At 36.8% G+C, this 15,843-nt stretch overlaps 1 protein-coding gene across 1 annotated transcript; it reads left to right on the forward strand.

Annotated features, from left to right (window-relative positions):
* Positions 1 to 14,282: 14,282 nt before the first annotated feature.
* On the forward strand, positions 14,283 to 15,212 carry LOC123949254 (olfactory receptor 4C11-like). The gene has a single exon (XM_046016625.1). It carries the CDS (start codon positions 14,283 to 14,285, stop codon positions 15,210 to 15,212), a length of 930 nt encoding a protein of 309 aa, XP_045872581.1.
* The last annotated feature ends 631 nt before the right edge of the window (positions 15,213 to 15,843 follow it).

Raw genomic sequence — 15,843 nt, forward strand, 5'->3', positions numbered from 1 at the left:
TATAGTAAGTTGAACTATTCACCAACATTTAACAATTACATTAAATTCAAATACACTGCACTTGCAATGCAGAATCTGACAGGATAGGTAGAATAATCTTCAGCAAAGAAAAGTAGTGGACCAATGATATACATGTCAATATGTTAAATTCTAGAACAAAGATACCATGTACTATGAGTAAATGCTGTGATTAGATTTACATGAAGTTAAAGAATAGAGAACACTACAACACAGTGATACAAATCAAGACAATAGTTGCATTGGAGGGATTTAACTGAAAAAGGAGCATGATAGAAATTTCTGGGTGAATGAAGGTATTCTAGATCTTGAATTTGTTAATGGTATGTGACTATATACATTTATCCAAACTTGGGACACCTGGAGGGGGATCAGCCAAATATTTAAGCCTCTGCCTTCAGTTCAGTTCATGATTTCAGGGTCCTGGAATTGAGCCCCACATTGGGCTCTCTGCTCAGCGGGGAGCCTACTTCCCTCTCTCTCTGCCTGTCTCTCTGCCTACTTGTAATCTCTGTGGGTCAAATAAATAAATAGAATCTTTTAAAAAAGTATAAAGGGAGATGAATAAAGTCAATAAAATGTTCAAGAAAATAAATTACTGGGTTGAAGGAATTTTTTCCTATTTATCAGTTTCAGACTCTGAGACCTCAAGCTACATCTATCTCTCTTTTTTTTTCAGTATTTAAATTTATTAATTTTTTCAGCGTAACAGTATTCATTGTTTTTGCACAACACCCAGTGCTCCATGCAATACATGCCCTCCCTATTACCCACCACCTGTTCCCCCAACCTCCCACCCCCGACCCTTCAAAACCCTCAGGTTGTTTTTCAGACTATGGACTCTGAAATACATCTATCTCTTTGAGAAAACACAGTTTGTTGTAATCCCTGCTTAAATTGTGTGATGAGAAACAAATTGAAACAGATTCTCAATGAAGGAGCCAATAGCTTATTTGGATACTTTTCCCCCGCTCTCAGAAAGATTTCATCATATGATTGGGAGCTGTGTTATTTTTATCTTTCAATTAGCTTAATTTTGGTAACATTTCTTTATGAGAATGTATTATTAAAACTATGTGGCTCCATCTACACACAAGACAATGGCAGCATAAATATACTCCACTTATCCCTTCTATCCCTCACTCATTAATCAACAGAAGCTTCTTGAGCCCAAAGAATATGTCAGACACATTGATAGCTGCTGCGATTATAATGGTAAGTAGAGAGGAACCTGGATCTTGCATTCCCAGGCTTCATATCCACAGAGAGACTCCCAGAGGGGAGCAGAAAATGACAGTGCAGTGTGATAAATGTAAACTAGTGGCAGCACAGGTGCGATGAAAGCATGTTTGAGGGACACACAGCAAAGACCCGGGGATTCAGGAAATGTTCCAAGATGAGAGAGCACACAAAATGGAACTGGAAAGTAGAAATCAAGTCAGGGGTGTGAATAGGTACACATAAGTTGGAGTAGAAGCATTCTTACAAGAGAAAATGCCTAACAAAGGCCAAGGGGTGAAAATCAGTATTCATGAAACCACATAAATGCAGTGTGGCCTTTGAACCAGCAAGTGATAGAGTTTGATTTGTGTTTGACTTCAAAACTGTATGGGTCATTAGTGTGTGGAATGGGTTGAAGGGAACAAGAATGACATCAAGATGTTCCTAAAATGACTTGGGTGTGAAAGGGTGGAGGTCTGAAGAATGGTAATGCCGGAGGGGATGCAGAGTGTCTAGCATGTTATGTTTCGCTCATTCCCCTTCAATCCTGTAATGCTCCAGCTGCTCTGTGTCTGGGCTATTAACATCTTGAGCTCAGTACCCAACCTTCTCTGTGGATTTGCTCCAGAACAAAATTATATGCTTTGCCCACCATTCCAGGATCCACTGGACACTAATGAACAACAGAGTGGACACTTTGCCTCAACGTGGAACTGATCCTGTACTAAAATATATTCCTCTGGGTTTTTTTATGGCTATAGGCAGAATCCAAGGACCTGTTTGGACTATAATCTTCTTCCAGAACTGTAGTCAACCTCCCTTAATCCTCATCCTTAAATTCACTTTTATGAAAATCCCCAACTAAGAGTCTACGCCAAGGTAAACCAATCTAACACAGAGACATAGAAGAATTTAAGAACTATTTCAGAGTACAAACAGAAGAATTTGGCATGGGATGAAGATTTAATAAAGAAGTCATGGATGAAAAGTAGATTCTTCCTTGGATACTTGGAGGAAAAGGGAACAGAGATGAGTCTTCTTTGCCCATTGAAGTGGCTTCTCCTTCTTAGGCTGAAGGCTTAACTCTGCATTGTCTAAGGAAACTCTAATGGCTCTCCCAGAGAAAGTTGCCCTAAAAGAAGGGGTTTATTCTTCTCAGGATCTACCCCCATTACTCTCTTTGTTCCTAGACCTATAATTCGACGTGAGTCCCAGCAGACTCCTAAAAGTGAGGTTCCAGATGTGACTCATGAGGAGCACACTACAACCCAAAGTAATGATGTCTTTTCTAATACATAAATACAGAAATAGGACATTCATGGAAAAAACATAAAAGTCAATCAAGTCAAATCTTGATATGGGTTCATGAAGCAGAGATTCGTCTTTTAATTTTGTAGCTGGGAATTGAGGAAAAGTTAACAGTTTCCTTGTTTGGTGGCTGTTACATGAACCAAAGGTGGTTCATATTAAGCAAATTAGATTACCAGACCTGACATGGTTTAATGGAAAGGGAGAGATTTAAAGGCATAGGAATATTGGAATGTAGACTGGATTTGTCAAATGGTTTTTCTTCATCAATTGAGAGGACCACATAGTTCTCTCTTTTCTTATTGATTTGTTCTATCACATTGATTGATTTGTGAATGTTGAACCACTCTTGCAACCCAGGGATAAATCCCACTTGGCCATGGTGGATAATCTTTCTCATATACTATATTATTCTAACATACTATATAGAATATATATTCTAATACCTTATTAGCTAGGATCTTGTTGACAATTTTGGCATCTATATTCATCAGGGATATTGGTCTGAAATTCTCCTTTTTGATGAGGTCTTTGCCTCGTTTGGGGATGGAAGTAATGCTGACTTCAGAGAAAGTGTCTGGAAGTTTTCCTTCTGTTTTTTTTTTTTTTTTAACTTTTTTTTAACTTCAGGATATTAGGTATTACTTATTCTTTCAAAGTTTGGTAGAATTTCTCAGGCAATCCATCTGGTCCTGGACTCTTTTTTTGGGGAGTTTTTGATCACTGCTTCAATCTTGTTACTAGATATTGGCCTATTCAGGTTGTCAATTTTTCCTCTTTCAGTCTTGGAAGTTTATAGGTTTCCAAGAATGCATCCATTTCTTCTAGATTGCTTAACTTATTGGCATATAACTTTTGATAATAACTTCTAATGATTGTTTCTATTTCCTTGGTATGAGTCATTACCTCTCCCCTTTCATTCATAATTTTATTAATTTGGGTCCTCTCTCTTTTCTTTTGGATTAGTTTGGCCAGCAATTTATCAATCTTATTAATCCTGTCAAAGAACCAGCTTCTAGTTTCATTGATGTGTTCTACTGCATTTCTAGTTTCTAACTCATTGATCTTTGCTCTAATCTCAATTACTTCCCTTCTTGTTCATGGGGTTGGCTTAATGTGTTGTTGATTTTCCAGTTCTTTAAGGTGTATAGAGAATTGGTGCATATGGGATTTTATTTATTTATTTATTTTTTGAGTGACGCTTGGATGGCAATGTATTTCCACCTTAGGACTGCCATTGCCATATCCCAAAGGTTTTGGACTGATGTGTCTTCATTCTCATTGGTTTCTGTGAATTGTCTGAGCTCTTCTTTTGTTTCGTGGTTGAATCAAGCAAACTTATGGAGCACAAGGTATAACATGGATGATTTTAGGAGAAGGAAAGGAAGGAGAATTGGGATAAATCTGAGGGAGATGAAACATGAGAGACTGTGGTCTCTGAGAAACAAAATGAGGGTTTTGGAAGGGCGAAGGATGTGGGGATGGGTGATCCTGGTGGTGGGTATTATGGAGGGCACATATTGCATGAAGCCCTGGGGGGGTGCATAAACAATGAATCTTGGAACACTGAAAGAATAAAATAAAATTTTAAAAAATAAATAAATAAAAGGAGTGAACATAAAAAATAATAAAATAAAATAAAGAATGGATTGTTCATTTAATATCTCCCTAACTCCCCTGGGAAGGTCTAAAAGACATACCTTTTATCATGGCTGTAATAAATAAATGTGGCACAGTTGTTCCAGCACCCGTGAAAACCTTTATGATCACTGTTTTTGGTAGACCAGACTTTTAGTGTCACTAAACTGGGAAATTCCCATGGAATGAGAGATAGTTGATCCCAAATGATAGTGGTCATGTTGAATTACTCAAGCTCCTTAATGGGAAGGTAGGCACGCTTCCCATAAAGGAGAAAAGATGCAATACACCAATGAGATAATCAATACAAGCAGACTAAGAGTCTTGGGGTACTTTTTGACAGTGTTCCTAGAAGTAAAATAGAGAGGAAACCTGTTCAAGTATTACTTATCCAGGGTAGCAAAAAAAGGTCTAGGTTAAGCAGACAGAAGTCTAACTTAATCATAAAGTCAGAGACTCATGGCTTCACATTAATTCCCAGGCTGGAACCAATTTATGGACTCAAATTTGTTAAATAAAGGGAAGATTGGATTCCCTTGAGGAAAGACCCTGGGACATTTCTGTATATTAATCCGCCCCTCAGCCTTCCTCAAGAGAGACCTGAGGCATTCTCTCATTAAAATTGTGCAGTGGAGAAAGAAAATAACCAGTCTTGCAGGCACTTCTGGACATACTGACCTGAAATTGATTGTAGGAAACCCAAAACCACCATATGATCTACCAGTCAGAACAGGAGCTTAGGGAGGAATGTAGTCATTGGAGCTTTAGCTCAGGCCTAATCTGTGCTCTAGGCAGTAGATCAATGAATTCATCCTATGGTTACTTCCCCAGTTCCAGAACGCATTATTTGAAAGATGTTCTTGCAACTGGCAGAATCCCCACATTGGTTCCCTGACATGCAGGCTATAATAATGAAAAGACAAGTGGAAGCCTCTAGAACTGCCTGTATTGAGGGAAGAAGTACAACAACAGCAACACCACCCCCCTGGAGGAATCATAGAGATTAGTGCCACCATCAAGGACTTGAAAGAAGCAGAGATGGTAATTCCGCAACACACACATTTAACTTACTTATTTGGCCTTTGCAGGAGAGAGATGGATCTTAGGGAATGACAGTGGATACTTACAAGTTTAATCAGGTGGAGATTCAAAGAATTGCAACAGGTATAACAGGTGTGGTTTCCTTGTTTCAACAAATTGACAGATTTTCTGGTACCTGGTATGCAGTGCCTGACTTGGCAACTGCTTCTTATCTCCCTGTCTGCAAGGACCATCAGAAGCAGTTTGATTTCAGGTTACAAGACCAGCAATATGTCTTCCATGCCCTACCACAGGGTTGTGTCAACTCTCCAGCAGTATGGCATAATTTAGTTCATAGACACCTCGATTGCCTTTTATTTTACCATACTATACCAGTATGTATATTATATTAGGGACATTATGCTGAGTGGATCTAATGACCAAGATGTATCTACTCTAGATTTATTGGTAAGACATTTTTGTCAGAGATTGGAAAATAAGTACAATTAAAAATCAAGGGAATGATAGGGTCTTTGCCTGGAGAAATATCCAGGGACAGGGGCATAAAGCATATGAAAATATTTCTTTTGAAAGAAAACTAAAACACAATAAAAGCAGAGAGGGAGGCAAACCATAGGAGTCTCTTAACTATAGAGAATAAACTGTGGGTTGCTGGAGGAGATGGGGGTGGTTAAATGGGTAATTTAATGACGGATATTAAGGAGGGTTTTTGATGTAAGGAGCACTGGGTATTAGAAGCAACTAATGAATCACTAAATTTTATTCCGTAATGAATAATACTGTGCATTTAACTCAACTGTTTAAATAAAACCAGAAAAAAAAAACACATATCTCTTTGAAGGTAAAGCTTATCTTGGGCCATTTATCCCCTCCAACATCAAAAATTATAGAATACCCAAAAGGACTCTTTGGACACGGAAGGCAACAGCTTTTTTTCTTTTGGTTTTTTACTTTGGCTTATTTTTCAAGTGACTCAAAAAGCTGCTTGTTTGGGGCGCCTGGGTGGCTCAGTGGGTTAAAGCCTCTGCCTTCTGCTCAGGTCATGATCTCAGGGTCCTAGGATCGAGCCCCGCATCGGGCTCTCTGCTCCGCGGGAAGCCTGTTTCCTCCTCTCTCTCTCTGCCTGCCTCTCTGCCCAGTTGTGATTTCTCTCTATCAAATAAATACAATATTAAAAAAAAAAAAGCTGCTAGTTTGAGTTGAACTAAAGACAAGGCTCTGCCACAGGTCCAGACTGTGGTGCAAGCTTCTATTCCACTTGAGTGTTAAGATTCCACTCAACCAATGGTTCTTGAAGTGTCGGTGGAAGAAAGGGATACTATTGGAGTCCTTGGCGGTTCTCCATATATGGATTGCAGTGCAGACCTTCAGGATTTTGGAGCAAATTCCAGCCATCTTATACAAATCATTACACTCCTTTTGAGAAATGGCTCTTGGCCAGATACTGGGCCTTAGTAGAGTATAAGGCTTAAGTATGGGCTACAAGTTTCTGTGAAATTTGAACTGTTCATCATGGATTTGGTTTCTTCAGAGGCAGAACCATAGAATTGGTGTCCAAAGCAGCACTCCATTATGGAACAGACAGTTTCCTTTTACATATGGTTTTTCTTTACATGTTATAGTTACCTGAAGTTCAGAAGCAGATGATCCTCCTTCTGACATTATGTCAGAAGGTCAGTGGTAGTCTAATGCTACAATACAGTGCCTGTATCATTTATCACATTTCATCTCATCAGAACAGCGTTTTATCATCTCATATCATCAAAGGAGGAAGGGGGAGTACAGTACACTCAGGTATATTGAAAGATAGAGACTATATTTTGTTAAAATATATTGTTGAGATTATTTAAAATCTCATTATTATTGTTATCTGTTAGCTTGCCTAATTTCTAAATTAATCTTTATCACAGGGATGCATGTATAGGAAAAAAACTATGTATATAGGGTTCAATAATATCCATAGTCTTAGTCACCCACTTGGGGTCTTGATTTACATCACTCTCCCCACAAAAGGATGGGATACATTATAGGTGATCTGTCCCATGCAGGAACTGAAGAAAATATTATGCAAAGAAGTGTACAAATTCTCATACTCCCCACTTTTGCTACTGTGCTTTCTCTCTCCCAGCCTACACCCAAGGCCTTGTTGGGAATTCACTATGATCAAGTGACAGAAGAAAGGAATTGGGCCTGATATATAGAAAATTCAGCAGTGATATGTAGGTACATCTCAAAAGTGAATAGATACAACACTATATCCACATTATGGAAAAATCCCTGAAGTGCATCCACTGTTCACTTTTTTTGAGTGAGAAATGGCTGGATGTAGAAAGTATACTAATTCATAGTTTTTGGACAAAGGTTTTGCTGCATAATTAGGGACTTGGAAAAAAAAAACAAACAAACAATCAAAGAAACAAACATTAGTGGGAAATTGTTAACAAGAAAATTTGAGGAAGAGTCATGTTTCCACAACTTTCTGAATGAATAAAAACACACAAACATACTTATGTCCATTGTGAATGCTCACCAAGGACTGACCAGCAGAGGAGGATTTTAAGAATCAAGTGCAAGGAATGACCCAGTTGTTGCATACCAGTCAGCCTATTTCCCATGCATTCCTGGCATTAACCACTGGGCTCACAAAGTGATCTCGGTGGCAGAGATGGAGATTATAAATGATTCCAACAGCATAGACTTCCACCCACTAAAGCTACCATGGGCATGACCACTGCCAAGGGACAACTCAGCAGATGCAACCTGAAGTCCCCAATATGGCAGCATTCCTTGGCACAATCAGATTGGGTTCAGGTGGATTCCATTGGAATGTTTCCATCATGGAAGGGCAGTGTTTTGTTCCTACTGAAATAGACACTTCCTTCGGATAGGAATTTGCATTCCCTGCATGCAATGCTGCTGATCTTTAATCAAATAAAAATTCTTGAAAAGAAAAATTTGTATGTCCTACATGTCCTGATTTTAAAATTATTATAAAGCTATGTAATCAAAACTATGGTAACGGCATTAAGTCAGGGACATAGAGAAATGGAATGAACTGGAGAGCCCAAAATGTACCATCCCTTATATGGTCAACTGAATTTCTGCAAGGGTGCCAACACCATCCAACAGGAAAGAATAATGTTTTCAGCAAATAGTTTAGCTTAACTAGATATTCAAAATATTCAAAAACTAGATATTCAAAAAAACTTATGCAAAAGAAAGCTAGATATGCAAAAGAGGGAAAGCAAGAGTGCCTCGGTGACTCAGTGGGTTAAGCCTATGGCTTCCACTCAGATCATGATCTCAGGGTCCTAAGATTGAATCTCACATCAGGCTCTCTGCTGCGCAGGTATCCTGCTCCCTGCCCCCACCACTCTCTGCCTACTTGTAATCTCTGTGTGTCAAATAAATAAATAAAACCCTTAAAAAATGAATGAAGGCAGATCCTTAAATTACACTATAGAAAAAATAAACTCCAAATGGATGAAAGACTTAAGTATAAGAATAAAACTATAAAATGTTTAGAAGAAAAAACTAATGTATTTTATGTTGGCTAGCTGAACACAACTACAAAAAAATAATAAAATAGAAATGAAAGCTTCAGGACACTACCTTAGGAAATAATTTCTTGATATGACACCATAAAAACACATGTTACAGAAGAAATTAATTAAATTAATTTATAATTATATATATTAATTTATAAATTAATTAATTAATTAATTAAACTACCTCAAAATTAAAAATTGTTATGCAGCAAAGGCCATAATCAACAGAATGAAAGGCAATTTGTGGAATTCCTAAAACTCAATATCAACAAAAGATGAATAAACATTTCTCAAAAAATATATATAAATGAGCAATGAGGGGGGAGCCTGGGTGGCTCAGTGGGTTAAAGCCTTTGCCTTCGGCTCAGGTCATGATCCCAGAGTCCTGGGATAGAGCCCCACATCGAGCTCTCTGTCCGCAGGGAGCCTGCTTCCTCCTCTCTCTCTGCCTGCCTCTCTGCCTAGTTGTGATTTCTCTCTGTCAAATAAATAAAATATTAAAAAAATGAGCAATGAGCAACAGGAAAAGATACTCAACATCACTAAACACACTCATGCACACTGTCCATAAGAATATAAAAATGTTGAAGCCACTGTGAAAGAAAGAAATTAAGACCTTCTTCGGAAAGTTAACAATACAATGACCAAGCGATCCAGCATTTACACTTCTGGGAATATAGCAAAAGCACTGGAAGTGGAGATTAGAAGAGACATGTGTACCCTCATGTCCACATCAGCATTAGTCATGGTAGCCCAAATATGCCACCTATGTGTCCATCAACGTATGAATAACCAAAATGAGAATTCATACAATGGAATATTATTCAGCATGGAAAAGGATGGAATTTCTGACCCATGCTCAACACAGATATATTCTGATGACATATTAAATGAAATAAACTGTGTATCGTCATGTCTTCTTCAGTACCTCCAGACACTGACAGTTTCTCTGAATATAATTTTATTGATGTATTTCAGTTATGTTGAGAATACAAGGTTTTATTAGTTTCACTTGTGTGAATTCTAGAGCTTACTCAGTGCCCATTACAATAATTCTGCTCAACTTTCCTTGTTTTTGATAAACTTGAAAGTTTTGAGGAGAACTAGTCAGACATTCTATATAAAAACCTTTATTTGGGGTTTGTTTGATATTTTATTGAAGATTAGACTGAAGTTATGGGTTATTTGAAGACACACAGAGGCAAAGTTCCATTTGCATCACATCATGTCAGTGGGTACATACTTTGATTGTGACTTATCATTCTTGAGGTTAACCTTGATCACCTGGATGAAGTAGTGTTTGCCACATTTCTCCTCTGTAAATTTATTTCCCCTGCTTCATTCCACAATGTACCTTTTGGAAGGAGTTCACTTGTGTTCAACCCACAAATAAGAGATTGAGTGTTACCCTATAACCCTTTGAGAGCAGAATACCTAAAAAATAATTAGGAAATTTTTATTGGAAGATTTGTCCATTATTCCCTATTTATAAGCTATTTATTTAAGTGTTCATATCATTACAAACTTGTGGGTTTTAAACTATGAGTTATATATCAATTTGTGTCATTTATTTTGTTGTTCAATTCTTTTCTAGCTCTAGGAATTGTAGGCTGTTTCCAGTGGCTTTGTGTCCCTTTGGCATATTCTTTTCACAGTGTCGGTTACCTGTGTGTGTGTATTACCACTTTCTTGCCAGTTCATATCATACATTTCCCACCTGAGACCTAGAATCAGTCTTTTGTTTAAGAAATCCTAATTATTTTTTTTGGATAAATGTATCAGGAATCAAGTCCTGCCACTAGATCACTAGATAATCACTGCTTTTTTTTTTATTCTAGTCAAAACGTGTCATTTATGACCCACACAATTTAATTGCAAGAAGAGACCAGCTTTTCCCCCAAATCCATTAATATATAGTGAAGACCAAGTTCTTAATCAAATCTAGCTCATGTGTCTTAATTAAAAGGGAAGGAACACTTTAGGGAACGACCTTCCCCAGACTCCTATATTTTGCATCATTTATGTTTAAATACTGCTGTAGGAAAGACAAAAGACAAATATTTCCCTGTCAAAATTACAAGTAAGAGTGGATATCAGAAAGAGTGAGAAGAATCCTGTACCAACTTTGCCTTCTGGAATGCAGGTGAGAATCAGCCTCAGTGACATCAAAAGAGATCAGACAGAATTTTAGAAGGATATTTTTTATTCTCATTGAAGTAAAGAGTGACCGAATTACATTGAGAAGAAAAGAGAATAACTGAACATCCTACCATTTGCATAAGCTCTTACCAAAACCGGTGAGTTTGTGTTAGGGATTAACTTAGTTGTATTTAATACTCAGAGAAAATTCATCTGATCAATGCCAAATGCACACCTAACACATAAAAGGCATTTGGGAAAGGATAGAAAGTTTAGGGAATTTTCTACAAGTGCTTGACAATCTAAACTGAGAAGACAGAATAAAAGAAATACACAGTAGCTCCTGGTGGAGAGAGTGGCAAATAAAAATTGTATCTAGTCCAGTGTTCCAGTATGCTCCCTGGAGATGATGATTTTTGGGATGTAGTAGGCTTCCCTTTTCAGTGGTAACAGAATATTGAAGGACTGAACACTATTGGATTGTATCAAGAGGAAATTCTCTTAATTCTTTCATTTACTTTATGAATACTTATTATTGAATATGTACATTTTTCTAGATGCTTGAATTCAGCAGTGAACAGATACATATCACCTTCCTTATGTTGCTTCTTTAGAATGTATGCCACTCATATCTATTCTTATTTGAACTATACAAATCTTTCAGTCTGTATCTTTGTAAGACAGATGATAGATGATGGATGATAGATGATAGATAGATAGATTGATGATAGACAGTTCATACATACATACACAATAGGTTGATAGATAGATGATACATAGAAAGGTAGATATAAATTAGTAAGTAGATGTATGCATGAATGGATAGAGATATAGACATCTCTTTATAATAATTAATTGTTAGAAACCTCAGACAAGTTTTCACTCCTGTTTTCTGAAGAGCTGGACAAAAAGCATATTTAGTAAATTCACAAGAGCATACAGGAACCTGTAGTGAATGGCAGTGTGGTGGGGGCAATGCATTTGGGGCATGATGTGGTAAAGACCCTTGAGTCCAGAACTGTCTCTACAGTGACTCAACCTCTTACACAAATAATTAAATCCTGCTCTAGCCCTAAAAATCTTGCTGTTTCTGCAGCCTGTGTCAGAATATAGTTGTTATGTACTAGTAATATGCCAAAGGCAGTATTAAGCCATCTACTAAGAGGTCTTTAAAAAGCTTTATTTGGTTGCATCGTCATTATGACAGATTTTCAACTACCAATGGGAATATTTTAAAAAGTAAGTCATCCTCCTAACTTTGATTCCAAGAATAGAATTTCCCCACAATGAGGCCAAAAATATACTATCTTAATACTCTCATAAATACAATTAATTGATATGAGTCTGTGTGTGTATGTTTGGGTGTGTGTGTGATATTATTCTGCTGTCAATGAAAATATTACCATCTTCAGCAGACAGTCCTGAACTCTGCCTCTTTACAACATATTTTAGAAACCATTGTATATATAGCCACTTCTCTTTGTTTGATGATTGCATAAAATACCATTCCTGAATCATTTAGCTTCCTTCTGGTGGGCACTGAAGTTTTTTCTTACCTTTGGTCAACATGGAAAGGATTGCTGTGATGATCTTCCTACCTGTGAGTGAGATTATTTGCAACAAATGCAAACACTGGACCTATGTCTATATGGCAACGAAATATCATCAATGATAAAAATCACCCCCGGAGAGATTGTATCCCTTTAAACTCCTCCCAAGAATGTGTGGAATCAATTGCGTCCAACATCATTTTCAAAATTGTTTGTTAAGAGACATTTATCAAAACTGTCATTTTGTTAATCTAGATGAAAAGATAAATAATTGGATTTGAATGGAATGTATTTTTCTATGAATGAAATTGATAATCTTTTCACATTATTTCTAATAAGAAGAGATCCTTTGAAATCAGTTCTTTCACCCATTTTCATTTTAACTTTTTTTTTTTAATTTTCTTGATTTATTTAGAGAGAGAGAGAACACAAAAGCAGGGGAAGGTACAGAGGAAGAGGTAGAGATAGAATCTTAAATAGGCTACATCCACAGCTCAGAACCTAGCATAGGACTGGATTCCAAAACCCTGAGATCATGACCGAGTGGAAATCAAGAGTCGAATATTTAACAAGCTGAGCTACCCAGGCACCATATGTATTGTGTTTTCAATCTTGAGATCCATTTATATTGGAGAAAATTGGGCTTTTATCTGCAATACATGTTGGTCATATACGTAAATGCCTTGGCAATTATAGATTTAATTGTGCTATTATATGGGAAATATATGTGATGAAGACAGAAAAGGATTTTTCCAGTTTTGTATACATAAATGAATATGTTTCTCTTCCGTTTCTATCTTTTGCTGAAGTCAGGGCATGGGACTTGCAAGAACATATAATCCAAGAATCATATGAAAAAGTTTTACTATGATCTGCAGTTTCTTTATCTCATTGTCTAAATCCCTGGTGCTTAAAATAACATGAAATTTGAAACAATATTTTGATTTATGCCAAACATTCCCTACTTATCCTTTATTTTAATCTCAGTCTCTCCTTGTGTCTGAAGAAAATATGCAGAAAGACCCATCAAAATCCTAGATGAGGTGAAGAATTCTACTTTGGACAACATAGGATAATGTAAAAAGTATAAAATGTTATGATAGAAACTGGATTCACAACTATAAGCAAGTACAAATTATAGAGATTTAAAGTAAAATGAAATAAATTTAGTCAAGGGAACAGATCAAAATAAACTTAATGATGCACTATATGAACAGACTGAACATTCACTGTCAAAATATTGCTTATTTCTCTGTTGTCTTTTTATCTCTTTCCCTCACCCTGTCTCACTCTCTCTCTCATAGGTTTCATTAAAACAAACAAAGTATTAAAAGTTTCCGTGTCATTTATTGAATGTTCAGAATATTTACTAGAAGATACTTTATAATATCTATTAAGTTCAAAAAAGTATGAAAGCACATTATGTATATCATGCATGAGTTTTCTCCTTTTTGCAACATTTTACCTTAATGGGTCCATGATGTAAAATAAGGAAAGATACTCAGCTCAGAAAGATACCTCTCGAAAAAAATTCATTAAGTTAATGTTTATTATGTCTGAAGAATTGGGTACTTTCTCATTATTAATATATTTCATTCTTTCCATAAGCAATCAGAATAGATTGCGAGTAAATATTATGATCCCTGCATTATTCAAGGGAAAACAAAACACGGAAGATAAGGGATTACCCATTGGTACGTGGCCCTTCCATGAATGAGCATATGAATTTGATGTCCAAATGGTGTATTGATTTCCTAATATTTCTTTCTTTGCAGATTAATTATTTCCAACCTGGGTTTTTTCCGCTTGGCCTGAAATAATGGAGCAAAATGACACTGTTACTGAGTTCATACTGCTAGGATTGACCCAAGATCCATTGAAAAAGAAGATGGTATTTGTAATCTTCTTCATTTTTTATATGGGAACTGTGGTAGGGAATTTGCTCATTATTGTGACCATCAAGTCCAGCCGCACACTTGGGAGCCCCATGTACTTTTTCCTATTTTATTTATCCCTTGCTGATTCCTGTTTCTCAACTTCCACAGCCCCCAGACTCATTGTGGATTCACTCTCTGCACAAAGAACCATATCTTACAATGAGTGCATGACTCAAGTCTTTGCAATACATTTCTTTGGCCCCATGGAGGTCTTTGTTCTCATCTTCATGGCTATCGATCACTATGTGGCTATTTGTAAGCCCTTACATTACCCAACCATCATGAGACAGCAGGTTTGCACAATCCTGATCATTCTTGCATGGGTTGGAGCTTTTATCCATTCCATTGCTGAGATAATGCTGGCCTTGAAATTGCCTTTCTGTGGGTCCAATTTGATTGATCATTACTGCTGTGATTTGCAGCCCTTGCTGAAACTTGCTTGCATGGACACGTATATGATCAACCTAGAATGGGTGTCTAACAGTGGGAGCATTTGCACAGGCAGTTTTACGATTCTGATGATTTCATACATTGTCATCTTGCATTCACTGAGAAACCACAGTGCAGAAGGGAGGAGAAAAGCTCTCTCCACCTGCATTTCTCACATCATCGTAGTAGTCTTATTCTTTGGTCCATGTATATTCATATATGCACGTCCCGCAACCACTTTCCCAATGGACAAGATGGTGTCCGTATTTTATACTATTGGGATCCCTTTTCTCAACCCATTCATCTACACACTGAGAAATGCAGAAGTGAAAAATGCCATGAGAAAGCTATGGCATATCACAACTACCTCAGAATGCAAGTGATGAATTGAGGGTTTTGGTTGATTCTTTAATCTGTACAGATATCAAATATAATACTGTCTATACTCACTTGTCCAACATACTCTATTACAATGCACCTGATTTCCTTACTTTTTTCTGTACTTCTGCCCTCAAACTTGTAGCTTCCCTCATAATGCCAGCCTGGTTCTTACTTTTCCTGAGAGTTCAATTCTGACATTATTGATTATGAAATACTCCTCACATTTCAGTCTACACTCTGGTTTGATAAGAAGAAAGATATTTACACAATCACAAAGTTCAAGCAGTTAGTATCCATAAATAGAAAAGAGCATATTCTCTATGATTCGTAATTCTCTCTATAGAAGATTTCAAATAAGGTATCCTGCTTTCTCTTGAACACTTCAGAGCAAAGTAGCTAACTTTGTGTGTCAAGAATTATTTTTATTATATCATTCATTCATTTTAAAGATTTCCATAATGGTGAACCACAGAACAAAAATGTGTGTGTGTGTGTGTGTGTGTGTGTGTGTGTGTATACACACACACACATATATATAATTTCTTATTCATAATAAATTATTATAACTATTCGACTTATTTTTCCTTTGCCTATCAGGATAATTGATGCATTATTTATGGGATATTTTTATGT

The sequence above is a fragment of the Meles meles genome, chromosome 8, assembly GCF_922984935.1.
Source record: "Meles meles chromosome 8, mMelMel3.1 paternal haplotype, whole genome shotgun sequence".
In the NCBI taxonomy this organism is placed as follows: domain Eukaryota; kingdom Metazoa; phylum Chordata; class Mammalia; order Carnivora; family Mustelidae; genus Meles; species Meles meles.